The 27,878-nt window shown below is 40.1% G+C and overlaps 1 protein-coding gene across 3 annotated transcripts in view; it reads left to right on the top strand.

Annotated features, from left to right (window-relative positions):
• FIG4 (FIG4 phosphoinositide 5-phosphatase) overlaps positions 1–27,878 on the top strand; it is a 172,298-nt gene that overhangs the window by 34,226 nt on the left and 110,194 nt on the right. For 2 of the 3 annotated variants that reach the window (XM_061427579.1, XM_061427580.1), the window contains exons 2-5: positions 13,259–13,357; positions 14,629–14,752; positions 22,436–22,592; positions 24,280–24,330. In XM_061427579.1, the coding sequence (XP_061283563.1) occupies positions 13,259–13,357; positions 14,629–14,752; positions 22,436–22,592; positions 24,280–24,330 (431 nt within the window). Of the gene's footprint in view, positions 1–13,258; positions 13,358–14,628; positions 14,753–22,435; positions 22,593–24,279; positions 24,331–27,878 lie in introns of those variants that run through there. The other variant, XM_061427581.1, reaches the window with a different exon arrangement.

Genomic DNA, 27,878 nt, shown 5'->3' with positions numbered 1-27,878 from the left:
AGAAAACTAAGATCATGGCATCCGGTCCCATCATTTCATGGCAAATAGATGGGGAAACAGTGGAAACAGTGACAGACTTTATTTTGGAGGGCTCGAAAATCACTGCAGATGGTGACTGCAGCCATGAAATTCAAACACGCTTGCTCCTTGGAAGGAAAATTATGACCAACCTAGACAGCATATTAGAAAGCAGAGACATTACTTTGCCAACAAAGGTCCATCTAGTCAAAGCTATGGTTTTTCTAGTAGTCATGTATGGATGTGAGAGTTGGACTATAAAGAAAGCTGAGCACCAAAGAATTGATGCTTTTGAACTGTGGTGTTGGAGAAGTCTCTTGAGAGTCTCTTGGACTGCAAGGAGATCAAACAAGTCCATCCTAAAGGAAATCAGTCCTGAATATTCCTTGGAAGGATTGATGCTGAAGCTGAAATTCTAGTACTTTGGCCACCTGATGCAAAGAACTGACTCATTGAAAAGACCCTGATGCTGGGAAAGATTGAAGGTGGGAGGAGAAGGAGACGACAGAGGATGAGATGGTTGGATGGCATCACCAACTGGATGGACAGGAGTTTGAGTAAGCTCCGGGAGTTGGTGATGGACAGGGAAGCCTGGTGTGCTTCAGTTGATGGGGTCGCAAAGTGTCAGACACGACTGAGCGACTGAACTGAACTGAACTGAGTTGCTCAATCATGTCCGACTCTTTGCACCCAGGGATTGGGCTCATTAGGCTTCCCTGTCCTTCACTGTTACCTGAAATTTTCTCAAACTCGTGGCCATGGTGTCGATAATGCCATTGAACCCACCTCATCCTCTGTTGCCCCCTTTTCCTCCTGCTCTCAATCTTTCCCAGCATCAGAGTCTTTTTCAGTGAGTTGGCTCTTTACATCAGGTGGCCATGTATTGGAGCTTCAGATTCAATCCTTCTAATGATTATTCAGGGTTGATTTCCTTTTTAGAATTGACTGGTGTGATCTCCTTGCTTTCCAAGAGACTCTCAAGAGTCTTCTCCAGCACCAGAGTTGGAAAGCGTCAATTCTTTGGTGCTCAGCCTTCCTTATAGTCCAACTCTCACATCTGTACATGATTATTAGATTAAAAAATCCGTAGCTTTGACTGTATAAACCTTTGTTGGCAAAGTGACATCTCTGCTTTTTGATATGCTGTCTAGGTTTATTGCAGCCTTTCTTCCAAGGAGCAGGAATTTTTAAATTTCATGGCAGGTCACCACCTGCAGTGATTTTGGAGCCTTAGAAAATAAAGTCTGTCACTGTTTCCATTTTGCCCCATCTACTTGCCATGAAGTGATGGGACTAGATGCCATAATCTTAGTTTTTTGAGTGTTGAGTTTTAAGCCAGCTTTTTCCACTCTACTCTTTCACCTTCATCAAGAGGATCTTTAGTGACCCTTTGCTTTCTGCCATAAGGGTGGTGTCATCTGCATATCTGAGGTTGTTGATATTTTTCCTGACAGTCTTGATTTCAGCTTGTACTTTATCCAGCCTAACATGATGTACTCTGTGTAGAAGTTCAATAAGCAGGGTGACAGTATACAGCCTTGATGTACTACTTTCTCAATTTGAAACTAGTCCGTTGTTCGATTTCCCATTCTAACTCTTGCTTCTTGACCTGCATACAGGTTTCTTAGGAGTTAGGTAGCGTGGTCTGGCATTCCCATCTCCTTAAGAATTTTCCACAGTTCGTTGTGATCCACACAGTCAAAGGTTTTAGCATAGTCAGTGAAGCAGAAGTAGATGTTTTTCTGGAATCCCTTGCTTTTACTATGATCCAAGAGATGTTGGCAATTTGAAATCTGTTGCTCTGCCATTTCTAAATCCAGGTTGTACATCTGGAAGTCTTTGGTTCACATTATTGTTGAATCTCGGATGGAAGGATTTTGAGTATTACCTTGCTAGCGTGTGAAATGAGTGCAATTGTTGTGGTAGTTTGAACATTCTTTGGCATTCCCTTTTTTTGGGATTGGGCTTCCCTGGTGGCTCAGAGGTTAAAGCATCTGCCTGCAATGCGGGAAACCTGGGTTTGATCCCTGGGTCGGGGAGATCCCCTGGAAAAGGAAATGGCAACCCACTCCAGTATTCTTGCCTGGAGAATCCCATGGATGGAGGAGCCTAGTGGGCCACAGTCCACGGGGTCTCAAAGAGTCGGACACGACTGAGCGACTTCACTTTCACTTTTTTTGCGATTGGAATGAAAACTGAACTTTTCCAGTCCTTTGACCACTGCTGAGTTTCCCAAATTTGCTTGCATGTTGAGTACAGCACTTTAACAGTATCATCTTTTAGGTTTTGAAATAGCTCAACTGGAATTCCATCAACTCCACTATTTGTTTGTAGTATGATTCCTAGGGACAATTGACTTCATGCTCCAAAATGTCTGTCTCTAGGTGAGTGAGCACAGCATTGTGGTTATCCGGGTCATGAAGACACTTTTTTTTTTTTTTTTTACAGTTCTGTGTATTCCTGCCACCTCTTCTTAGTATCTATTGCTTCTGTTAGGTCCATAAAGTTTCTGTCCTTTATTGTGCTCAGCTTGCATGAAATGTTCCCTTGATGTCTCTAATTTTCTTGAAGAGATCTCTATAGTCTTTCCCATTCTATTGTTTTTTGCGATTTCTTTGTATTGTTCAGTGAAGAAGGCTTTCTTATTGGATCTTGCTATTCTTTGGAACTCTGCATTCAGATGAGTATATGTTTCCTTTTCTCCTTTCCCTTTTGCTTCTCTTTTTTCCAGCTGTTTATAAGGCGTCCTCAAACACCCATTTTGCCTTGTTGCATTTCTTTTAAGTTGCTGTTGCAGAAGATGGCCACAAGGCGGCAGCATTTCTGCACAGCCCAGCTCGACTTCCTCTGCAAACAGAGCTTCAGTGGGAGTTGTGGTGTGGGGTATAAATTAGCCTGTAATGTGCCAGATGCAACACCCCAATGCTTGAGTCTCATCACTTCTTGGTAATGTGTCATTTTGCTTGGAGTCACAGAGACATAAAATGATAAATGTGCTGTATGTGTACAGAACTTTTACATTTACACATATACATACATAGAGAGATCCTCATTACTTTCCCATAGCTGTTACTCCACACAGTCTAGTGAGCTCCAAACAATAAACCTATTTCCTCACTGATTATGTATTCATAAGTAATAGTCTGTTTGTTAATTTCAGCCTCCTAATTTGTCTCTTTCCTGCATCTTTCCCCTTTGTTAGATATAATTTTATTTTCTAGTCTTGTGAGTCTGTTACTTTTGAGTCAGCTGGTTTCTTGATATTAATTTTTATATTCTACCTATAGAGTTGGTTCAATCCCTGGCTCAGGAAGATCCTCTGGAGAAGGGAATGGCTACCCACTCCAGTGTTCTTGCCTGGGGCTGCAAAGAATCGGACACAACTGAGCAACTAACAGTTTCACCTAAGTGATGTCATATGATGTCTGTACTTTCGTTCTGAGCTGCCTCTCTCATCCTGCTTAGAGCTAGTTCCATGTAGGTTCCCACCATGGGTGTTAGTTCATTCCGTTTCATGGCTGAGATGTGTCCCATGGTGGACATGCAGCAGTTCCTCTTGTGAACTCATTCTCGATGGACGCTTTGTTTTGTTTCCAGGTTTTTGCTATTGCAGCTGTGGCCCTCAGCAGCTTTAGAGCATGTTTCTTTTTGAATTTTGGTTTTCCCCTGATATTCTCTTAAGCGTTTGATGCAGGGTCATAGGTGGCTCTCGTTTTCGTTTCCAGACCCTGCACGCTCTTCTGTGTAGAGACTGTTAGCGGTTCCCTCCCAGCAGCACTGCAGGAGGCTGCCTTTTCCCCAGGCCCTCTCCACCAAGTGTTCTCTGAGGCTCACTGATGATGGCCTGTCAGACTGGGTGAGTTGAATCCTGGGAGTTTGGATTTGCATACCGCCTGATTTGGGCATTTTGTGCACCATCACACGGGTTCTTTTTTGTTTTAATGGCTGTAAGAAAATCTACTTGTTGATATTCGCTCCTTGAAAGTGGGCCATATGTTGGATTTTTTTAAATTATCTTTTTTTTTATTACCTTTCATTTGTTAGATATGCACTGATGCAATGATTGACCACAGCTGCTGTTTGCAAGTGTCTGAATGTGCTGGGAATTCTTGTTTTGGGTGCTGGGAGCGTATTCTTTGGTGAGGAAGGCATTATGAGATGCATTAATTGAAGAGAGACACTGGGCAAGATAGGGTCCTGTCCTGAGCCTTCCTGTAGAATGGCAGCTGGGCAGAAGTGTTCCTGAGGTTACGTTTATGTTGGTGGTGTTACTTGTGTTTAATGATGGATTTTGAGGACTCTTTGGGTAGCAAGGGAGATATGTTTATAGATTATATGCTTTAGGTCTGGTTCTATTCCCTCCAGAATCTTACCTGTTCTTTTTGTCACTAAGCACCTTCATTTTCCCTTTAGCTCATTGTGACCCAGGCCTACAGATGAATTTGGGCTATATCTCACCCTGATGCTCATATACCCCAGGGTAACCAGGAGTTCCCATTGGAGACTTACCAACCTGTTATTTTCTGGGGAGAAACCATGTGATTTCCCAGTGTCTAGTCCTTGCTTTGTCTATAATACCCCTGAGGTCTTACCATTGCAATAAGGGACCATTTTATAATAAAGGAAGGGACATTATAGTGGTTAACTTTAAAACTGATAGTTGAATAGAACTGTGGTAGATTTTTGTCTCTGAGTATGTGTTTTATGTGTATACGGTTGTTAAGATAACTTTTACTCTTGCTAGCTCAAAATTATTATTGTATGTGTATGTATGTTTGGGTTTATTTCAAGTCCCGCCTTGTTCTAAAAGGATTAAGGTAATTTCTCCCTTCTTTCCATCTCATCACATGAAATAGAATTAAGTATGTCTGAACCACTTTGTGAGGAATGCAGCTCATTTAATTAGCATTGATTTGGAAATTAGAGGACAGGAGAGGATGTCACAGGATGTGGGTCACAAAGGGACTGGAACTGGGAACCAGTTGATGTAAAGTTGGAAAGAGAATCATGGTGATGATGGCCGGTTTAGGACGTGTGGTTGGAGGTGACCAAGTGTCCACTTGTTTCCAGAGGGGATTTAATGCTTCTCCTTTAGCAAAGCCCTGACGCCATGAAGAATGAACTTGGCAGCATCCCTCTGACTGTCAGAATCTCCTTTCTCCTTCTGGGCTGGGTTACTGGCTGTACAATTGCTGGGATCAGCGAGGTGGCAGGCCTGCAAGACTGCTAAAGATTGTGAGAAGTGACTTTGTGATCTTTAAAAATAATACCTTTATTCTGAAAGTTCAAGTGCAGTTTAACATTAATCGAAGCTGTCAGGACAACCTAAAATGTCTCCTCTTTCAAGAAAGCTGATTTTCTTCCCTCAGCTGAAAACTGAGTGATTAATTAGCCTGTCATTATCAAAGAAGATGATAATGTTAGTAGATAACTGCATTTCCTGTTAAGTGGATTACCTTCTGTATTGCATGTGGAGTTCATGTGTATACTTTAGAAACACATTCATCTTTAAACCAAGTCACTGCTGTTAAAGCTGCATGGTGAGATTTTAAGCTTTTTCTTGGTATTTAACTTGGAAAAGTCAGCTCAGAGCCTTTCTGTCTTCATGGGCATCTTAAGGCAGCTTCTTTTGGTGTCCTGATTCTCCACTCCAGTTCTTGCCAACCCCTCTGCCCCTCAGCGAATCTATGGACACACACAGACGTGTCCCCAGCAGAGTCGATTCCTTTCATCCATGAGTGTGCCCGTGTTCAGGCAGTCCGGCTGACGTGTGCCCGATTATGAAAGTCCCGAACACTCCAGTTACTGCTCCCTTTTTCCCTTGGTTGCTTTTGGGCATTTTGGTTACCTCCTCTTTCACCTTCACCATTTGAACTTCAGACTGCAGGTACCTGAGATGACCTTTCCTTCTTCCTAAAATCCCGTTATTCCTAATTTATAATGGTTTCAGCCCAACTTTCCAGATATGTAAGTCCCCTCTCAGCACATTCACACAGTAGGTATTCTTCTTGGCTTCATCTTCTGAAGCAGTGGCTCAGATCTGGACTGGTTGCTCCCACGGCCTCCAGCTCAGCTGCTGTCTTGGGATCTCCCTTAACCACCATCCCATCACCTCTCCTGTGATGATTTCCTTACTTTCCCAGATCCTGGATTTTTTTTTTTTCCTCTCTTGAGTTATGCCCTCATTTTGGTGGAGCATCTACTTCAATTGCTTCATGAGGAAGGGTTCCTCGGCAGGAATCTTTTTGAATCCATGGACGTGTGGAACAGTAAGGACCTAACAGAAGATTAAGAAGAGGTGGCAAGAATACACAGAAGAACTGCACACACATAGAAAGGTGTTAATGACCTGGAAAACTGTGATGGTGTGGTCACTCACTAGGGCTGGACATCGTGGAGTAGGATGTCAAGTGGGCCTCAGGAAGCCCACTTTTTTTTTTTTTTTAATTTTGATAAATTCTAATATTTATTAAATTATAAAGTCTATAATCAAATTACTGTGAAAAAACCTAGTGGAGGTGATGGAATTCCAGCCGAGCTATTCATATTTGAAATCCTAAAAGATGATGCTGTTAAGGTGCTGCACTCCATATGCTCGCAAATTTGGAAAACGCAGCAGTGGCCATGGGACTGGAAAAGGTCAGTTTTCGTTCCAGTCCCAAGAAAGGCAATGCCGAAGAACTCGTACACAGTTGTGCTCATTTCACCTACTAGCAAGGTTATGCCCAGACTCCTTCAAGCTCAGTTTCAGCAATGCGTGAACTGAAAACAGACGTACAAGCTGGGTTTCAAGGAGGCAGAGGAACCAGAGATCAAATTGCCATCATTTGTTGGATCGTGGAGAAAGCAAGAGAATTCCAGAAAAACACCTACTGTGCTTCATTGGCTATATAGTAAAGCCTTTGACTGTGTGGACTGCAGCAAGCTGTGGAAAATTTTTAAAGAGATGGGAAAACCAGACCACCTTACTGCCTCCTGAGAAATCAGTATGCAGGTCAAGAAGCAGCAGTTAGAACCGGACATACTGACTGGCTCAAAATAGGGAAAAGAGTATGGCAAGGCTATATATTGTCACCCTGTATTCAGAGTACATCATGTAAAATGCTGGGCTGGATGAATCACAAGCTGGAATCAAGATTGCCACAACAACAACCTCAGATATGCAGGTAATACCACTCTAATCACAGAAATTGAAGAGGAGCTAAAGAGCCTTTTGATAAAGATGAAAGAGGAGAGTGAAAAAACTGGCTTGAAACTCAACATTTAAACAAGTAAGAATATGGCATCCAGTCCCATCACTTGATGGCAAATAGAAAGGGAAAAAGTGGAAGCAGTGATGGATCTTATTTTCTTGGGCTCCAGAATCACTGCTGACGATGACTGCAGCCATGGAAATAAAAGACACTTGCTCCTTGGAAGGAAAGCTATGACAAACTTAGTGTATTGAAAAGCAGAGATATCACTTTGCTGATAAAGGTATGTGTAGTCAAAGCTATTGTTTTTCCAGTAGTCATGTAGGGATATGAGAGTTGGACCATAAAAATAACTGAGCACTGAAGAATTGATGCTTTCAAATTGTGGTGCTAGAGAGGACTCTTGAGAGTCCCTTGGATTGCAAGATCAGTCTAATCAACCCAAAAGGAAATCAATCCAAAAAGGAAACCTGGATATTCCTTGGAAGGACTGATGCTGAAGTTGAAACTTCAATACTTTGGCCACCTGATGCGATGAGCCAACTCATTGGAAAAGACCCTGATGCTGGGAAAGACTGAAGGCAAAAGGAGAAGAGAGAGGCAGAGGATGAGATGGTTAGATAGCATCACCAACTCAACGGACATGAATTTGAGCACACTCCAGGAGGTAGTGGAGGACAGAGGAGCCTGGCATGCTACAGTCCATGGGGTCGCAGAGTCAGACACAACTTAGTGACTGAACAGCAACAACAACATCTGAAAATGCCCTTATTAGGCCCTCAGGTTTGATTGATAGGCCTAATTGGAGTTAAAGATTGAAATTAATTTTCCCTTAAAAATTTGAAGGCATTGTGTCCCTGTCTTCCACCTTCAGTTTTGCTGTCGAGAATTTCTAGTGTTATGCTATTCTTGATCTTTAGCTTGAAGCCTTTTTTCCCTCCTTGGAAGCGTGTGCTAGCTCCTTTTTAATCTTCAGTTTTCTGAAGTTTTACACTTCTCCCTCCAGAGATAAGAGCTGCAGCAAATTTTCATGCCTTTGGGGGTTCTATAGCGCAAATTGGATTGCTTCTTGACTTGCTACTGCTTTCTTTCTTGCGCATACTTTTCAGTTTCAAATGATTTTTTTTTTCTTTTTTCTGCAGTCTGCTTCTCTTTTTCTCTTGCTCTTGAGGCTTCTAAGAAAATGACCATAAAAAACTTTATTGTGATTTTAGTGAGGTGTTTGGCGGGGGGAGCAGAGCCCTCCATTGCTCTCTCTTTGCCTGGAAGGCTACCCATTTGCTCGTCACCCAGCTCTGCTGTGGCTTTTTGCCCCCACTCCAAGTGGAGACAACCCCTTCCCCCCAGAAAGACCACTCACAAGCTCTTGTCCTCCAACCCCACCTTTGCGGGCCCTGTCCGAAGCATTTGCTCATCAAGCAAAAGTAATCGGATTGATTACTTCTTTTTTTCCCAGTCTAATCCACTAGCAAGGCATGTGCCTAAAATATAGCTTCAACGTATCGTTGTCCTTAGGTATCTAGTCGAGTGCCTGGCACACAGGAGGCATTCACTGGTACATGGGCGGATGAGTGATGTCAATAGGAAGCCAGGAAAATTGTTAAAATTGTGGACTCTCTTAACATGTTCTGAAAGACAGTCTTTGAAAGTAAAGGCAGGGCGACTGTTCTAGATTAAAAGATATTTTATAAAGGCCTGGTTACAAGTGCTATACAGAATCCTTGATTGGATTCCATGTTTGTTTTTTTTTTTATTTATAGATAGCTAGAAAGGATACTGGGCTTCTCAGATGGCACTAGTCATAAAGAACCCCCCTGCCAATGCAGGAGACATAAGAGACCTGGCTTCAATCCCTGGGTGAGGAAGATCCCCTGGAGGAGGGCATGGCAATCCACTCCAGTATTCTTGCCTGGAGAATCCCATGGACAGAGGAGCCTGGTGGGCTACAGTCCATGGGGTCGTAAAGAATTGGACACAACTGAATGGACATAGCACATAAAGGATACTATTAGGACATTTGGGGAAACTTGATGGATTATAGGTAATGTTGTATCAATGGTTGTTATGATTATGTGGGAGGATGTCCTTGTATTTAGAAAATACAAGTTGAGGGCTTTCGGGATGATGTGTTATGTTACCTGCAACTTGTTTTTCACATGGTTCAAAAGCAAAAAAAAAAAAAAAAAAGCTTATTTCTAGAAGGAAGAAGGGAGAAAAAAAATGTAGCACAAAATTAACCATGCGTGAATATAGCTGAGTGGAATGTGGGTTTTCATTTTGCCCTTCTGTCTATTTTACTGTAGGTTTGAAAAATTTTCGAAATAAAAAATTTAGAAAAAAACAGTGGAAAAAAAAAAAGAAAAGAAAAAAACAGTGGAGAAGAATTTAAGGAAAGATATTTCAGGGATATTTTTAAGCCCCAAAATGCTGAAATTAATTTTGAAGCATGATGTTAAATATAATAAAGCATAAGGATATATGTGTGTGTGTGTGTAGTTAATCAAATGAAATAGAATTAAGGCCTTTCTGGAAAAGTTACCTCTTAAAAATTTGGCCTGAAAGCCTGTGACTCACCCACCAGGGGGCAGTGCAGGAGCGTCATTCTGTGCACTGCTGAGCGCTGTGGATTTCCCCCACATAACTGTTTCCACAAGAGGTCGCTCTTCTCTGCACAAAACATTTTCAGGATTCTTAGACCACTTTAAAGGAGAATATGGATAGTTACACTGCTTCCCGTTTCTTTCTTCCCACTCCGATCTGCTTCTGAGTTCTGTGGATTTTTGCCTTGGCTCCTCTGCTTCGTGGAGTAAAGACTTAATGGAAGGGTCTGGATAAGAGGGGTGCAGATGCGCTCTCCTGTGTGTGCTTCAAAGGCCAAGAGTGCATTTGTCTACTCCTACCCCAGGAATTCAGTCTTTTTATTACAAACTGCCAAATCATGGTCCTACTGAAGTTCATCTTTAGATTTCCTAGGATGTGTTGAAATTCTAGGAATTCCACTCAGCAGTTTTACCTCTCTTAAAGCTGTGATGTGGCTCCTTACTGAGTGATTCAGATATATATAGCTCAGACGGTAAAGAATCCACTTGGAATACAAGAGAGACAGGTTCGATCCCTGAGTAGGGAAGATCCCCTGGAGAAGGGAATGGTAACCCACTCCAGTGTTCTTGCCCAGAGAATCCCATGAGGTGGTTGACTTAGAAGGACTGTCTTTCTGTGCAGTTAACCAAGAAAGATGGCTTAGTGTAAATGTTGTAGAAAGTTACCCAGCAGATTAAATGGTTAGCCTGTGGTGAGTGATTGTTCTTTCATTTAACATGTACTCAGTGCCTGCAGACCCAGATTGCACTGCTGGACTAGAATTAAAAACCACAAGAGTCAGACTCCAAAGCTGCTTATAATAGGCAAACGGGATAGAGTAGCCCCAGACAGATTTATCAGGGTGCTCAGAAGAAGTGCTGACTTCAGATATAAGCAAAAGTGCTCTGGGAGGGGGAGGAGGGAGGGATGTTACTTGCTCTGTCTTGGCTCAAAACAGAGTGCTGTCTAGAGATCCTCCAAGGCCAAACCTAGCATCAGGACACCACCAGCCTGTCTGGACAGCTTGCTCTGACCTTCCCCGAGTGAGCGAAGCGCCCTTCATGTGCTGTCATCTGTGCAGTTCAGACCTCAGTAATACGCGCTTTTCGTGCTGGTTCCTCTGCATGCTCTCCTGTCCTGAGGACAGAGGCTGATTACTCATAGGTTGGTGTATTTTCCCCACTCTGGTTCCATTCTGGTCCCATGGGTGCCTTTTTTTCCCTCTGGGCACTCTCTTTTTCCCTCTTTTTTGAAGTCTTTTTCTCAAGTACAATGACATAGACTTGCTAATATCTTAAAAAGTAAAGCAAAGCCAAGTAGCCCTCACTGAGTGCCTTTTTCTGTGTTGTACCCTTCACTGTGTTAGGTGTTTCCTAAGCATCTTCTCCGTTAATCTTGTTCCTCTAACAAACTCGGCCAGCTTCTTCGCTGTTCAAGTCTTTGCACTCACTGTTTCCTTTCCTGGGAACCTGTTTTTCCTCAAGTGCTCAAGAAGGTGGTTTCCTTTTCCCCTAACAAACGTGTAGTTTACAGGCTCTTCTTCTGTGGCTGAGTTTACTAGGCTGGTGACCCCGCTTTCCTCTCTGTGGTGGGTAGGGTCTTGGGGGGAACTCACTGAGGCCAGCCTGAGAACTTGGACCTCTTCCCTCTCGCTGGGTCCCTGCCCTTCCAGCTGCTCCTCCAGTGCATCCTGGTCACTGGATGTCTTCTTTTACTTTACTAATTTATTATAATTGCTCTGTTTCATCCTCATGATAACTGATACTTTCATCTAGACTCTATTTCTCCCTAGAAGACGAGGGATTCAGTATTTTGGTTAGTTTTCCCCTTAAGCATGGGCTAACCCACCATCTTTTTTTTTTTTTAATTAACATAATTGTATTTATTTATTTATTTTGGCCGCTCTGTGTGGCATGCAGGATCTTAGTTCCCTGACCAGGAATCGAACCTATGCCCCTTGCAGTGGAATCAGAGAGTCTTAACCACTGGATAGCCAGGGAAGTCCCTAACCTATCATCTTTTAACATACAGATTTGTTCTTTATAATCTGAAAGTCTAGATCATACCTTTGTAAACAGATATACACTTAATTTAAAAACTCATCCGTTTTTACAGCTTTAGTATTAAAACGATATAACCAAGTTCTCATCTTTTGTTATGGGGCTTCCCAGGTGGCGCAGTGGAAGAGTCCACTGGCCAATGTAGGAGATGCAAGAGATGCGAGTTCAGTCCCTGGTTCAAGAAGATTCCCTGGAGTAGGAAATGCCAGCCCACTCCAGTATTCTTGCCTGGAGAATCGCCATGGACAGAGGAGCCTGGTGGGCTACAGTCCATGGGGTCACGAAGAGTTGGACACGTCTGAGCACATGTGTATCTTCTATTATACATATCTTCTATTATAAAATCTTACCTTAAAAAATCTTCTCCAACCTTCAAGGCTCAATTTAAGTCCTAAGTCCTCTGAGGTTTTCTGCACCTTTAGTACCTAACATTAATCTTTCCTGCTCTCAGTACCTATACTTCAGTTTGGCCATTAATCTAAAGAATCTTATTTGTTATTTAATTGCTTTGTCTATCTGTGTCTTATGTGACTGATGAGATGGTTAGATGCCAGTTGATGGTGGCAATGTGTTCTTAATTTTTGCAGTGTTTGAAAAAGAGTCAATTTAAAGGGCTTTTTTGAAGCAAAATATTATAAATATATTTTTCCTAATGGAGTTTTATGTATTTTCTTAAACACAGTATAAAAATTATTCATCTGGTTTGGGTTTTCTGAAAAGCATTTTCTTTGACTATAGGATTTTTTTTCTGTATATTTGGTATTCATTTTATTCTCAGTATTCATTTAAGAAGACTGATGTGTTCAGGTATAATGCTCCAAGGAAGTGTTTCAGAAAATAAAGAATATTAATTATTTCCTGTAGCTTATCTATAAAAAGCCATTTCGGAAAGTACATTCATTTTAATTTTTTATTGGGACTTTGCAGCTGATTTTTACAGTTGCTGTATTAAAGTCATTTTTAGTCTTCTACAGAAAATGTATAAAGGTTTATTTGATAAAATATCAATATTTTAATAGCTATAATTGTCTAAGCATTCCTAATTATGTGTTGAGCTTTCTAATTCTTACCAGAGCTGCTGTTTCCTGGCAAAGTTTAAACATCAGTCCCCAATCAGTTAGGTTAATCTCTGTATAATATAATTAAATTCATCTGACCTGGTTACTGGGTACATTTTAAATATCAGACTGCTAATCATGACACCACGACGAATATTTCAATTTTAAAGTTGACCTTTTAGAATCAGCCTTTCTTTAATCTGCCAGTTGTACTTAACAGAAATATTTCTTTTAAAAAGTAACCTGACTTAATTCATGTATTTAATGAGAAAAAAAACCCAATTTATTATAAAATGTGTATAAGGCAAGCTGTCTTAAAAAAACTAATGACATTTCTTTTTCTTTATAGAGATACTTCCTAGTTGGGAGCAATCATGCAGAAACGAAATACCGTGTTTTGAAAATTGACAGAACAGAACCAAAAGATTTGGTTATCATTGATGACAGGGTAAGTATCTCAACAACCTGAATACAGACAGAAACCTTTGTACTTCTTGTTTAACGGATATGAAATATCCTTACAGCTTCTAGTGATGTATACTTTTTTTAATCATACGTCTAAATATGACAGTTTTTCATGGTTGGCTAGAATTTTTAATCTCTAATCTGGTTTCTAAAATTACTGAAGTCAGAAAGTTTGCCAGAATTACACTTTGCCCTTCATTTTGATTTTTTACGAAGCAAACTCTTTGGATAAGATAATGAATATATTTTCTTAAAGGGGTGCCATTTTAAGGATCTGATATAACTCTCAATTTGCAGCCACCAAAGAGATTATTTATTCTTCTTCTTTAATATGAAGCTCCTTGAAGTCAAAAAGGACTTCTCTACTGCAGACTTGTTATTATACTGCTAAAAGTGATTGGTAGGGTCACTTCTGATGACTTGCTAGAGAAATGTTAAGCTATTCTTATCTACGTGTCATATTATTCAGAGTTGGGACTTAATTCAGGTTGCACAAAAATATGAGGCTTTTAGTCAAAAGAGAAATATAGTAAGGTGGAATTGAACAGTTAATTTTAACTCTCAGGTGAGAGCAGCTAACACTTTGTGGTGAAGTTCCTGTCTGAATATTTCTGAATCTGTGTGGATTCCTGGTTTTTCAAAGGTATCAATAGCTGTAGTTTGGAACTCATTTTCACTAAGCTCTTTGGAAAACTAATTTCTATGTTATAATAATTTTGGGTATATTGTATTTTGTGACTTCCCATACTCTTGGGTATCATGGTCCTCCTTCGCCCACACACATAGCATCTGGCAGTATTTATTAATACGATGTAATGATACTTGGCTTTACTTGTGGGTAGGAGTGGCTGATTGGGGCTCTCTTTGAGAATCTAAGAAAAGCTATGGGCCTTCTCACAAAAATACACATATGCACATATCACCAAAACTTTGCATACAATTTTAAGGAGTTTATAGATTTCTTGAAACTTGTCTGTGGATTCCTCATACCTCTGAATCTCTGATCCAGAAGATAAGGTTTTGGTATACCTTTTAAGTACAGCAATGTGTGATCCAGTAACCACCCTTAATTAACTCCTAATGTGAAAAAATTTGTTGGCTTTTTAAATTGTAGCTTAGTCCTGCACTTTTATATACTTCTCTGTGAGATAGCTAATGATGTAAAGCTGTAGGAAACTTTTAATTTTCAGAGGTAAATAAATAATGAATCTAAAAATCAAACACAACCTTACAGATTAATTTGCTTATTTCTAGCATGTATATACTCAACAAGAAGTGCGAGAACTTCTTGGGCGCTTGGATCTAGGAAACAGAACAAAGATGGGACAGAAAGGCTCCTCGGGGTTATTTCGAGCTGTTTCAGCTTTTGGTGTCGTAGGTAAGAAAGGTGCCTCCCTCTTTCAACCTCTTTTTTTTTTCCCCCTATATAGACTACTTGATAGTTTGCAAGGCTCATATTTATATAGGTTTGTAAATGTGACCCACCTTCTGTGTCTTTGGTTATTTAAAACTGAATCATCTATCAACCAGGTATCAAACAGCCTTTATATAATATCTGCTATATGCCCAGGACTGTGCTCAGTTTTGTATAGGATATGAACAAATGTAGCGATGGTTTGGACCTCTAAGGAGTCTGGCTTGTCAAGAAATGAAAAAGTGAAAATTGGCTTGGACTTGTAAACGTCAGCTGGAAAAACAGATACAGGTAAAACCAGCTTTTAAATTAGAGGAGTTTCTCTCAAGGACATGCTGCAGTGTAAAGTGTCACAAGCCCCTTCTCTGAGCGACAACTGCTTTCTTACTCTCAGAGAAACTTTGTTCTCTAAAATCACAGAGAGTCGGAAACTTTGCTCTTTAAAATTGTGTCAGTGAGAGAGAACATCCCCCTGTCGCCTGGATGATCTAAGTCATTTTGACGCAGAGAGGCAGCCTCGGTTGACAAGGCGAGCGCCGAGCTTCAGATAAGGGCTTTCTGGACGCAGCCGACTGTAGCTCTGTACACTTTATTGCTTTCAAGGAAATGAGACTCCGAGTCCGCTTCCCAGTCCAGACCTGATGTTTATCTCTTTACATTCAGTCTTCCTCTGGTTTGAGCCTCTTCATTTAAATTTTACCTAATCTCTTTCCCAAATCCTATAATAACGCCTTTACGTATTCATGAACAAGCATAGCAATGGCCTTGGCCTTTAAAGGAGTCCATGCTGCAGCTTGTGGGGCATTTCGGACATGCCCTGCGGTTCTTCTGGTGCGTCGTCCCTCGTGACAGTGGGTCAGAAAACCTATCTTTGCTCCTGGACTTGTCCCAGGGAGTCTTAGGATGATTGGATTGGACGGGGGCGGGGTGGGGGTGGGGGGGCTGGGGGGACAAAACCCAGTGCCCAGGAAACAACTCCAGGACTGGAATTTGGATCCCAGTTGTGTAGTCAATAGTAAATGCTGGAGATTGCGTAAGAGATAGACTACTTGGACCTGGAGTGGCCAGGAAAGATTTCCTGGAGAAGACAAGACTCAGGCTGGACCCTGGAGGAGAAGCAAGCTTGGGATGGATGTGGGGAAGGGAGGGGAGAGCTCCAGGAGGGGTGACGGCAGAAGCACCGGCATGAAGATGCCCACGGGTCCTGGAATGCTGGCAAGCGGTTGGTGAGGCCAGATCACTGGGGCCTTGGCAGCCAGGCAGAGGGCAGTTGTGTTTCAGCTTCCCTGTTGGCATGGCCGTATTTCAAGTCTTCCCCCCACCGCCCCCCAACACAAAATTATCTTTCTGCTTCTTAAAGCTGCTGAACTGTCTATAATATTTACTGAGTGGTGTCTGTAGATGTTAACCAAACTAATATGGACTGACCTGTGCTATATAGTTTCATAGTCTTAGGTTCATTTTTCTGATTAGCACTTTCTATTTGGTGAATGTGTACTTGTTGAGACTTTGATTATGCATATTCTGCGGTGTTTGAAGTTTGTTTTTCTCCATGTGCTCTCATAGCCCTTCATGGGGAATCCCTTTAGGTCCATTTTGTGTCTTAGGCAGCTGCCAGGGGAGGTCGAGAGTGGTCGGTATGATTAGTTTCTTCTGCATAGGACTGGAGCCTTCTGTGTACCTTCTGCTTAGTCTGGACAAATCCCTTGAGGTTTCATGTTTAATGGATGAGTGTTTAACGGATAACATTTAATGGATAACATGTGTGTGTTAGTGTATGTCAGGTGAGTTCATGTGTTTCAATTCCATATATTCCATACATGTAAATTCCACTTTAAGTGTTACTTAACTCTTAATCAAAGAACTTAATCAAAGAAAAAAATCTAGAAATAAAGTGTCTTAAATACATTAGGCTTAATCAGATACTTAATAGGTTAAACTCATTTCTTTAAATACTAATACTTTCTTACAGCTTTTGAAAAAATGTAAATTTCCTAAGGTATATGTAATATTGAATGCCTAATTAGTCAGAGTTAAATATTCAAAATTGAACCTTCCTTGCTAATTAAGTATAATGAGTTGAAGATCAGTTGTGGGTGTGTGTGCTAAATTACTTCAGTCACGTCTAACTCTTTGCGACCCTGTGCGCTGTAGCCTGTCGGCTCCTCTGTCCATGGGATTCTCCAGGCAAGAATACTGGAGTGGGTTGCCATGTCCTCTTCCAGGGGATCTTCCTCACCCAGGGATTGAAGCCGGGTCTCTTATGTCTCCTGCATTGGCAGGCGGGTTCTTTACCACTAGCACCACCCGGGAAGCCCATTGAACTCTATTTTAAAATAGCTGCCCTTGGGTATTTTGGAGTTGTATTGGATAGTTTGCTTTTTACATTAAGTGGCCTCTAGATGCTTTCCTCGGAGAAGGCAATGGCACCCCACTCCAGTACTCTTGCCTGGAAAACCCCATGGATGGAGGAGCCTGGTAGGCTGCAGTCCACGGGGTGGCTAAGTCGGACACGACTGAGCAACTTCACTTTCACTTTTCACTTTCATGCATTGGAGAAGGACATGGCAACCCACTCCAGTGTTCTTAGCCTGGAGAATCCCAGGGATGGGGGAGCCTGGTGGGCTGCCGTGTGTGGGGTCTCACAGAGTCGGACATGACTGAAGTGACTTAGCAGCAGCAGATGCTTTCCTGGATTTCGCAGGGGGCACTAGTGGTAAAGAACCCGCCTGCCAATGTAGGGGATGCAGGAGACGTGGGTTCGATCCCTGGGTCAGGAAGATCCCCTGGAGGAGGGCATGGCAACCGACTCCAGTATTCGTGCCTGGAGAATCCCATGGACTGAAGAGCCTGATGGGCTACAGCCCATAGGTCGCAAAGAGCTGGACACGACTGAAGTGACTTAGCATGCATGCACGCATGCAGATGGTGTACTCTGTTACTTTAATGGTACTTTGATCATTCTTCACTGTTCTGGGCATATTTGCTTTTAGCAATATTCCTTGCCTCATTTTAAATTTATTGATAACTAAGCTTGTAAAACCATAGCTTTATTTTAATCCACAGATAACCAAGTTTATAGCCAAATAAATACTCATTTTATACACAGCTATTAATAAACTTCGGATGAGGACTGAAGATATTGCCATGTTTCTCTTAGGTGGCATTCTTAGATATTGTGGTACATTTCTATCACAATTTGAGGCCCTTTTGAGACTCTCCTTGGATGGTGAAGTCACAACAAGGTTGACTTGCCAGTAAAGTGACACAGTAATGTGCTAAGTAAGCATTTATTACTTTCGTGGAAATGCACTTTATTTATTCTAATTCAACCATGCTTAGAATCTTTGAAGAGTAAATAAGGACATAATAAAAGGCTATGATTTGTCTAGTATTGGCTAGACAGATGAGGGCTACTGAAATAGCAAAACACAAAATAAGGGCAGCTGAAATAACAAAACACAAAATATTTAACCTTGGAAATATATGTAGTCTGATTGTCAGAATAAGACATGTGTGGACGGACTTGAATGGTGGTCTTCTGTTCTGCGGCCGAAGTATTTTCTCTCTCAATTTTTTCAGCATGCCCAATTTGTGAGTAGTATTTTTGCTGGACTGTTTAGAACTGTTACCATGGTTTAATTTAATTCACAGTCTATAAGAATCTAAAGCTATGCTTCTCAACTGTCTGCAGTAAAGGACCAGTCTTTTTTCCAGCAGTGTGTCAAGATCAACACAAGAGCCTAAATGGGCATAACTTGTCATCAGCCTGGACCACATGTGACTCACCACATAAGTTCATAATATCCAAACTAGTCTTGTCTGTTCCAGGCAGGCTCGTTGATGATGAACTCTGATGTTCCTGAGCCCTCCCTTTCAGTTCGTTTGCGTTTCTTTCCATGGACGGCTACTGAAAGCTCATGGACTGTCTGTGGTCCCTAGACATGGATTGGGCCTGCCCTGTAGCTGTGGTGCCCATTTGTGACTTGTTCCATTGTGGCTTGACAGCCAGGAGGTTTGGGAGACCACCAGACAGGTCGTGAGCATTGCTCACCTAGTTTTGTTTTTTTAGTTTTTAAGCTCCTGCCTGTGACACACTACAGAAGGCAAATCTGCAGAATCAGAAAATCAATCAGTGGGCGCCAGGTGCTGGGGGTGGGAAGGGTGGATGGACATCGGAGGAGCCTGAGGGGGTGTTTTTGGAGTGATGGGAATATTATGTTGACCTCAGCAGTGGTTCCAAGAATGTGTGAAAGTGAAAAGTGTTAGTCGCTCTCACTCAGTTTGTGATGCGATCCTGGGATGTTTGGGTGGAGGCCTGTAGTCCTTACTACTCTCAGTACTCTGACCATCTAGTTCCTTTTGGTATATGTCCTTTTTCTGCCTGTGTCACCAGTGAGAGGAAACGCTTGTAAGCTGCTAGTAGGCTGAAGGGGAGTGGTAGAGTAAGTGTCTTCATAGTAGACTACATGATGGGCTTGGTTGCTCTTTAGAGCAGCACCCTTAGAAACAGATTGCAGAGTCAAGAGGAGGGGAAAACGGCAATGCCGTGGGCCTCGACTCGTGAGGGACGATAGACTTGGTGTTAGAGTGTCACTTCGGTCCCTTGTGGTTTTTGATACGTCTCTGTCAGAGTGCAGAGAGGCTCTGAAGACAGTGACGAGCTGACAAGGTGACCCAACAGGATACTGCCCTCTTCCCTGTTGGTGAGCCTGTGGGATCCTCTCCAGCCCCCAGAACGCCACAGCACTCCATCCTCTCACACTGCCCCTTTTTATTTACTTTGCTTGGTGTCCATCACAAACGACACAGCCGGCCTTCTCTACTTGGAGAAAAAGAAGTCACTTTTGCATGATGACCGTCGTCTAGGCTTCTGGGAAGAACTTGGGGAAATTGGTCTGGGATCAGAAGTGCATAGAATGAAGATGAAAAAACTTGTCCTGGTTTCTCATGTGTTAAAATGATGATGAGGCTGACTTTTGACAGAGGTCTGTGCCAGACTGAAGCCTTTTAACTGTTGGCTGTATTTGATGGGAACCTTTAAAAAAAAAAAATGAGTGACATTTCCAATTAGTAGTAAAAAGAAAATAATCTCATAATATGCAAAAAGCACTTATGCTGGTAGAGAGTGTTCTTTTGTACAGTATATTTATTAAAAATATAAAGGGATATGTAGGATGAAATAGTCTAGAACTGAAAACATAAAATTAAAATTCAATTGGAATGCAGGTTGGGGGAAATTATCACAGAGAGGTTTTTTCCTTATATAAAAAATACATAACAAGAACAAAAGGAAAACTGATTTGTCTTGGAAATATTTATTACTTAAACTCAATTAGATTCCCTTTTTGGGTTTTTATGCTGCTTCCAGGACCCTTGATTTTGTAGGTTTTGGCCTTCCTAAAGGATAACTGCTTCCTAACTTGCTTTTAATGAGATTGACATTAAGCTTTATTTCCTATTTTATGTCCTTCAGCTTTAGTCAGGGAATTTTGAGCTAGTCTACAAGTGAAAGTAGCCAAACATGACATGAAAGTCATGTTTGACTCTTTGTGACCCCATGGACTGTAGCCCACCAGGCTCCTATATCTGTGGAATTCTCCATAATACTGGGGAGTGTGTTGCCATTTCCCTCTAGTGGGGAGGAGCACAAATGAACATTTTAAAAAAATGCACTTTGTGGCTCTCCAAAATATTTTAATAGCAGTAACGTGGTTCATTTGGAGAAGGCAATGGCACCCCACTCCAGTACTCTTGCCTGGAAAATCCCATGCGCGGAGGAGCCTGGTAGGCTGCAGTCCATGGGGTCGCTAGGAGTCGGACACAACTGAGTGATTTCACTTTCACTTTTCACTTTCATGCATTGGAGAAGGAAATGGTAACCCACTTCAGTGTTCTTGCCTGGAGGATCCCAGGGATGGGGGAGCCTGGTGGGCTGCCGTCTATGGGGTCACACTGAGTCGGACACGACTGAAGCGACTTAGCAGCAGCAGCAGCAGCAACGTGGTTCATTAAAATCCTTATGGTATCTTTCAGTTAAGTATTTTGGCTCATTTACATTAATACGTTCAATTACTAATCTCAACTAAGAATAACACGGCAGAGACTATGGGTATTTGCCAATTCTAGAGCAAAAATTTATAGCCCCAAGATTCTAGCTCAGACTTTATAGAGTGCAACACTCGGAGAGAGAGAGAGAGAGGGCAAGTGCAAGTGGGACTCCCACACGCACACACAGGAAAGTTAGTTTTGAAAAAACATTAGGCTGTATGTGTAAGAGCCTTGGCTGAGTTTTTCTTTCAGTGCTTTGAATAAGTTGCCCCACAGCCTTCTGGCCTCCGTTGTTTCTGGCAGGAAGTCAACTGTGTGTGACCATTATCTGACTCCCGCAGTGAGTGAGCTGGGGTGACGGGATCCGGTATCTGTACTGGGGTAGAGCCTCACTCTACAAGTAAGAGCCAGTAGAAGAAAGGAGCCCCTGGTGTCAGGTGTGCTTGCCTGGAATAAAGAATTTGTAGCACAGAGCTGGAGGGGATGAGAAACGCTGGTGGCCTGCACCTCCTGAGCAGAAACCAGGGCCCTAGACTGAGAGCTGGGGAGGGGAGAGCGGGTACTGTCTTTGGGGACACCTGTTGGGAAGTAGACACCCGTTACACTGAATTGGGAGAAGGGGATAGGGAAGGAAGCAAGCTATGGTTCGGATGCCACAGACTGGCTGATCTTTCCAAGATCTGGTAGATTGTTTTGAATTAATGTTTCTCCATTTGCTGTATGCCATTAGGAGAATTTCCAGAAACTCTCAGTGTTTTGTTTTTATAATTTTCACCAGTCACTGGGGAGAGGGTCTGCTGAGCTCCTCACATAGCCGGTTCACCAATATGGTGTACTAACGCATATATATGGAGTTTAGAAAGATGGTAACAATAATCCTGTATACGAGACAGCAAAAGAGACACTGATGTATAGAACAGACTTTTGGACTCTCTGGGAGAGGGAGAGGGTGGGATGATATGGGAGAATGGCATTAAAATACGTGTAATATCATATATGAAACGAGTCGCCAGTCCAGGTTTGATGCACGATACTGGATGCTTGGGGCTGGTGCACTGGGATGACCCAGAGGGATGGTATGGGGAGGGAGGAGGGTTCAGGATGGGGAACACGTGTATACCTGTGACGGATTCATTTCGATATTTGGCAAAACCAATACAATATTGTAAAGTTTAAAAATAAAATAAAATTAAATAAGCAGGGTGACAATAAAAAAAAAAAAAGAAGTGTGCCCCTCTCCCTCCCCCCAACCACCGAGAGAATTCATTTTAACTCCCAAAGCAAAAGTTCTGGGAGCCAGAACATTTTTAACCAAGACTGTATGGTAACTAGTGTGTAGTTGGGATTTTAGCGTTACTGAACCTTAACACGTATGGTCTTCTTATAATCAAATTGTTCAGAGTAGTATTTTTAAGTGAGATAAATATTTCTAGAGAATAATTCTAAAACAGCTGAAAATTTGTATGGCTGTAAATCAGAGAAATAATAAAGCAGGAAATATGTCAAAGTCTTTTAGCCTTTTAAATATGTATCTGAAAGCATTGCTAAGTTTAGGAGATGTATTTATCTTTCTGTTTTGTTGTTGTTGTTGTGTAGGTTTCGTCAGGTTTTTAGAAGGCTATTATATTGTGTTAATAACCAAAAGGAGGAAGATGGCAGATATTGGCGGTCATGCAGTATATAAGATTGAAGATACAAATATGATCTATATACCCAATGATTCTGTGCGGATTAGTCATCCTGATGAAGCTAGGTATGTACTGACAGTAACTGCTGTTTTTGTATCTGTAGACCAATTGAAAATCAAAATATAGTCGATAGATTATAAATGTTAAAATGTAAATACAGGCTCAGAATGCTACAGCTTTTGTTCAGGCGCTATTGAAGACCCTGCATTATGATAATTGATTTGGGCAAGAATCAATAATGGCTGCTAAAACCATTAGATGAGAGGTTATTGTTGACATACTGTACTTCATGAATGTCTCAACATACTGTACTTCATGAATATTTTTATTATTTACAAAGAGAAAAAAATGATAAACACACTTAACCAAATGATCAAACTTGGCATCACCAATAATGAGACAAAACGGACATTATTTGCCTCTTAATATGAAGCAGTGGGAAGGACACCACTAGCCTGTGTAGTTTTCTTACTAAAAATATTTAAATTGAATCTAAGCATGATAAAAATATTTAAATTGGATCTAAGCATGAGGAAAATAATCAGACAAATCCATATGTGGGACTTTCTGTAAGACAACTGGCCCAGACCCTTCAGGAATGTCAGTGTCGTGAAATACAGGAAGAGCCAGAGAGTAAGATTTTAGAATAAACATGACAAAGTGCAGCACTTGAATTTCTGTTGGATCCTGGGTTAAAATATGTGCACAATGTGTACACACACAGGCACAGAGCTTTAAAGGACTTCACTGGAATGGTTTTATATGAACTATATACTAGAAGTATCGGATCAGTGTTAAATTTTGAGTGTATAGTGACATTGTGGTTATTTAGGAGATTATCCTTGTTCATAGTAGTTGCGTAATATTAAGATATATAATTTTAGGACTGTCATCATATCTGCTTCTTACTGTAAATGGTTTAGAAAAATAAAATGTACTTGTGTATTTAAAGACAGAGAATGTATGTATGTATAAGGAGAAATATTTAACAGTGAATTCAGGTGAAGGACATACTGCTATTCATTATACTATTTCCCCGCACCCCTAATTTTTCTATGCATTTGAAAGCTTCAAAAAGTTTTTTGGGGAAATGACTGGAAACTTGGGCGTATGGGGAAAGACTGTTAATAAATAATACATTGATAGAGAAAATGCTAGAATTGGTTTGATATTATAAAGACTCAAAATGGAACAAAGTTAGGCATGTTTGAATTTTTAGGGAAGATAGCAGCTTAGGTTTTAATTACACTTTGTACCTTTATAGTGTTGTTCTAGAACATGAACCAGAATTTAAAGGTGAGGTGGTTTTCTTGCTTAAAACCTTCTTAGATAGTGGTTTTCTGGAACTTTGTGACACTATCTTTGATGTTTGGAAGTGGGGTAAAAAAATAATTTTGTTTCAGACAAGAGTAAGAGTTTAGCAGATAAAGTTGAATTTTGTCTTATACTAACTGAAAAAAATTATTTCATGTAGTTTTCTGTCATTTTTTCCCAGTTTTATTGAGATAAAATTGACATATACCACTGTGCAAGTTTAAGGTGTTCAGCATAATGATTTGACGTATGTATATTGTGAAATGATGACCACGATAGGTGTAGTTAGCATCCATCATCTCATAAAGACACAATAAAAAGAACATTTTTTTTCCTGTGATGAGAACTTTTAGGATCTACTCTCTTAACTTTCATATATATCATAGCAGCGGTAACTGTAGTCATCATATTGTTAACTATAGTAATCATTTTTTTAAGGTATCTACGAATATTCCAAAATGTGGACCTATCCAGCAATTTTTACTTTAGGTAAGTTTGAGCTTAGTTTTACTCCTGTCAGTCTCTTAAATGTTTATATTATTTCCTACAGGGTAAAAAGAGAATCAGAGGACACAGTAGTACTTTGATTATTCTTTTTTAAAAAAATAGCCAAATCTTTTCATCTGAAATAATATAAATACAAGTATTCCTCCTTTAAAAAATCTAATTTTTGAAATTTTGAATGGATAAATTAAATGGTAATTATTCTTACTATGAACAATCATCTTTTCATTATGATTTTAAAGAAATACTTTTATTTTGTAATTTTTTTTGAGTTTGAAGATATTTATACTTCTGAAGTTTTCAATATTATCATTATCTCTGAAACAGGAAAATTTAAAATTCCTGCATCCTTTATTCAAATGAGAGTGGCAATAATAATTTAAAATTATACACTGATCTTTTATTTTTTACATAAGAACAAATTAAAGATTGAAGAAATTAAATTACTTACTCCTGTAGGACTGGCAAGAAGCACTCTATTAATAATTTTATTGCCAGTTCTCAAATATACTTTCATCTAGTACACCAAATAGAAAATGTCACAAGGTACTAAATCTAAAGATTAGCAGATAAACACACAGTTGTTGAATTAATTAAGGGCCAAACTGTAAAACATTAACAAAATAAATATTGAAAATCATGTCTATTTCTGCAAATTTTAAAAAATTTTTATTGGAGTATAGTTGATCTACAATATTGTGTTAGTTTCTGCTGTACAACAGCATGAGTCAGCTGTATGGGGGAAGGGATATGTGTATCTACTCTGTTTTTTTTTAAGATTCTTTTCCCATATAGGCCATTACAAAGAATTGGTCATAGATATAGAAAACAAACTTATATTGCTAAGGTTAAGTGAGGAGAGGAATAAATTGGGGGATTGGAATTGACATACACACCCTATTATATGTAAAATAGACAACTAATAAGGACTTACTGTATAGCACAGGGATCTCTACTCAATACACTGTAATGGCTTATTTTGTGATTTTGAATTACAAAAATTAAATCTGCATTGTCTATATACAGGGAGGTGGGAGGGGGACTCAGGGTTGAGGGGGACACATGTATACCTGTGGTTGACTCATGTCAATGTATGGCAAGAAGCATCGCAATATTGTAAAGTAATTATCCTCCAATTAAAATAAATAAATTTTTTAAAAGTCTGTATGTAGAGTTGTAACCGTTTCACAGTTTTCAGTTAACAGCCTAGTAAAAGGTAAAAATAAACTCAAAATAGGGAGAACTTTTGCAGTACCAACATATTGTTGTTGGCTTTGTAAATTAATGATTTTCCTGGGGAGGAATGTAGCATCAAGTATGTATGAAAATATATCTGAAGAAAATAAATCAGGAGGGAAAATATTAGTCCCTGTTTGTAAAGGCACCAGCTTTACAGATAGCGTCTCTATCGTGGCCCAAACAAGCAAACCAACCAATGCAGGGACAACCCAAATATGGTGAATTGAAAAATAAGCAATAAATTATGGCAGAGCATCCTGGGAGAGTGTTATACCATCACTGAAGTGACCAATATGTAGGCCAGGTATATAGCAAGTTATTGTGCTGCATGGAGAATTCTGTCACTTAAAACATCCAAGGTAAAATGTAGAACACAAAATCGCAATCAGTGGACTTGGGTCGTAGGACTAAGAGGACCCAGAGTGTTGTAGCCGTTGGCATTATGTACTGTTAGGGTGCTTTGCATTATTTTAAATTTATTTTTAAACTCTTAATATAGTTAACCATTTATTTATTTATTTATGAAATAAAAACGTTTACTATGTAGAGTGGATTATGTCTTCATGATGTGAAACTGAAGAAAGTTAATTAATTTAGCAATAGTATAGTGAAGGGCTTCTAAAGAAATAATTTTCACTTCCACGAATGTTTATTGAAAGTATATTTCCATTGTATTTGTCTCCATCATTTGCTTTCCAGCCATTATTGCTTAATTGTTTATAGTCTCTGAGGTATTACTGAAGCTCAGTGGAGCTCAGCTGTTAGAAGGGATTTCTCCTTCATGGTTTTCAAGTTCATCTGCATTCTCCTACTGAGTTCTTATCAAGTTATCCCATAAGTAAAAAATACGAGGTTAAAGACTTTAAAAAAGGTTGTATTACATTAAGATTCAGCTAGGATAAATCAGTTGTTTTAAATAGGAGAAGTTGATTGTTAAAAGTAAAAGCCCAGTTTCTCACCCTGCCCCCAGCTTTATTGAGATATTACTGACATCTGTAAGTTTAAGTCGTACAATGTGATGACTAGATACATGGATGTATCACAGAATGATTACCACAGTGTTAGTTAACACCTTCATCCCATCACACAGTTGTGATTTTTGTGTGTGTGTACTGATAACACTTGATTTACCGCCTTAACACATTTCAAAGCACATAATTCAGTGTTGTTGTTTTTTTTTCATTCTTTTTTTTGTTTTGTTTTGTTTTAAATTTATTTATTTTAATTGAAGGCTAATTACTTTACAATATTGTATTGGTTTTGCCATACATCAACATGAATCTGCCATGGGTGTAATTACAGTTACCATGCTGTATGTTAGATAACCAGATCTTATTTATCTTATGGCTAAGAGTTTGTACTCTTTGACTGATAGTTCTCCATTTCCCCCAGCCACTGGCAACTACCATTTTTTTTTATATACCCTATATTTTATTTATCTGTTCCTTTGTTAATTTATTAATGTGTTCATTTGTGGTTGTTGCCTCATCTGGGTATTTTGATTAATTCTACAGTGAGCATGGGGGTGCAGATAGCTCTTTGAGATGGTGATCTTTTTTCTTTTGGATATATAACCAGAAATGGGATTTCTGGATCCAATGGTAGTTCTGCTTTTAATTTTTAAGGAACTGCTATTTTATTTTCCATAATGGCTGCACCAATTTATGTTCCCACCAGCAGTGCAAAGAGTTCTCTTTTCTCCACATCCTTGCCAACCCTGCCGTTTCTTGTTTTAATAATAGCCATTCTAATAGGTATGAAGTGATATCTCATTGTTGTCTTGATTTGCATTTCCCAATGTGATGGTGAGCATCTTTTCATGCATTTATTGGCCATTTGTGTGTCTTCTTTGGGGAAATGTCTATTCAAGTCGTTTGCCCATTTTAAAATTGGATTATTTGTTTGTTGTTGAGTTGTATGAGTTCCTTATGTATTTTGGCTGTCAACCCATTAACAGTTAGGTGGTTTGCGAATATTTCCTCCCATTCAAAAAGTCGCCTCTTTATTTTCTCACTCACTCTTTCTCTGTGCAAAGCGTTTTATTTTGATGTTTCATTTGTTTGTTTTTGCTTTTGTTGCTTGCACTTTTGGTATCATGTCCAAAAATAATATTTGTGAAGACCAATGTCAAGGAGCTTTTCCCTGTGTTTTCTTTTATTTGTTTATAGTTTCAGGTCTTACATTTAAGTCTTTAATCCATTTTGAGTGGATTTTTGTGAGTGGTGTAAGACAGGGGTCCAGTTTCATTCTTCTGCAGGTGGTTGTCCAGTTTTCCTAACACATTTATTGAAGAG

This window comes from Bos javanicus, chromosome 9 (assembly GCF_032452875.1).
Source record: "Bos javanicus breed banteng chromosome 9, ARS-OSU_banteng_1.0, whole genome shotgun sequence".
Lineage (NCBI taxonomy): Eukaryota > Metazoa > Chordata > Mammalia > Artiodactyla > Bovidae > Bos > Bos javanicus.
The sequence above is the reverse complement of the archived record's forward strand: the minus strand, read 5'-3'. Positions and strand labels throughout refer to the sequence as shown.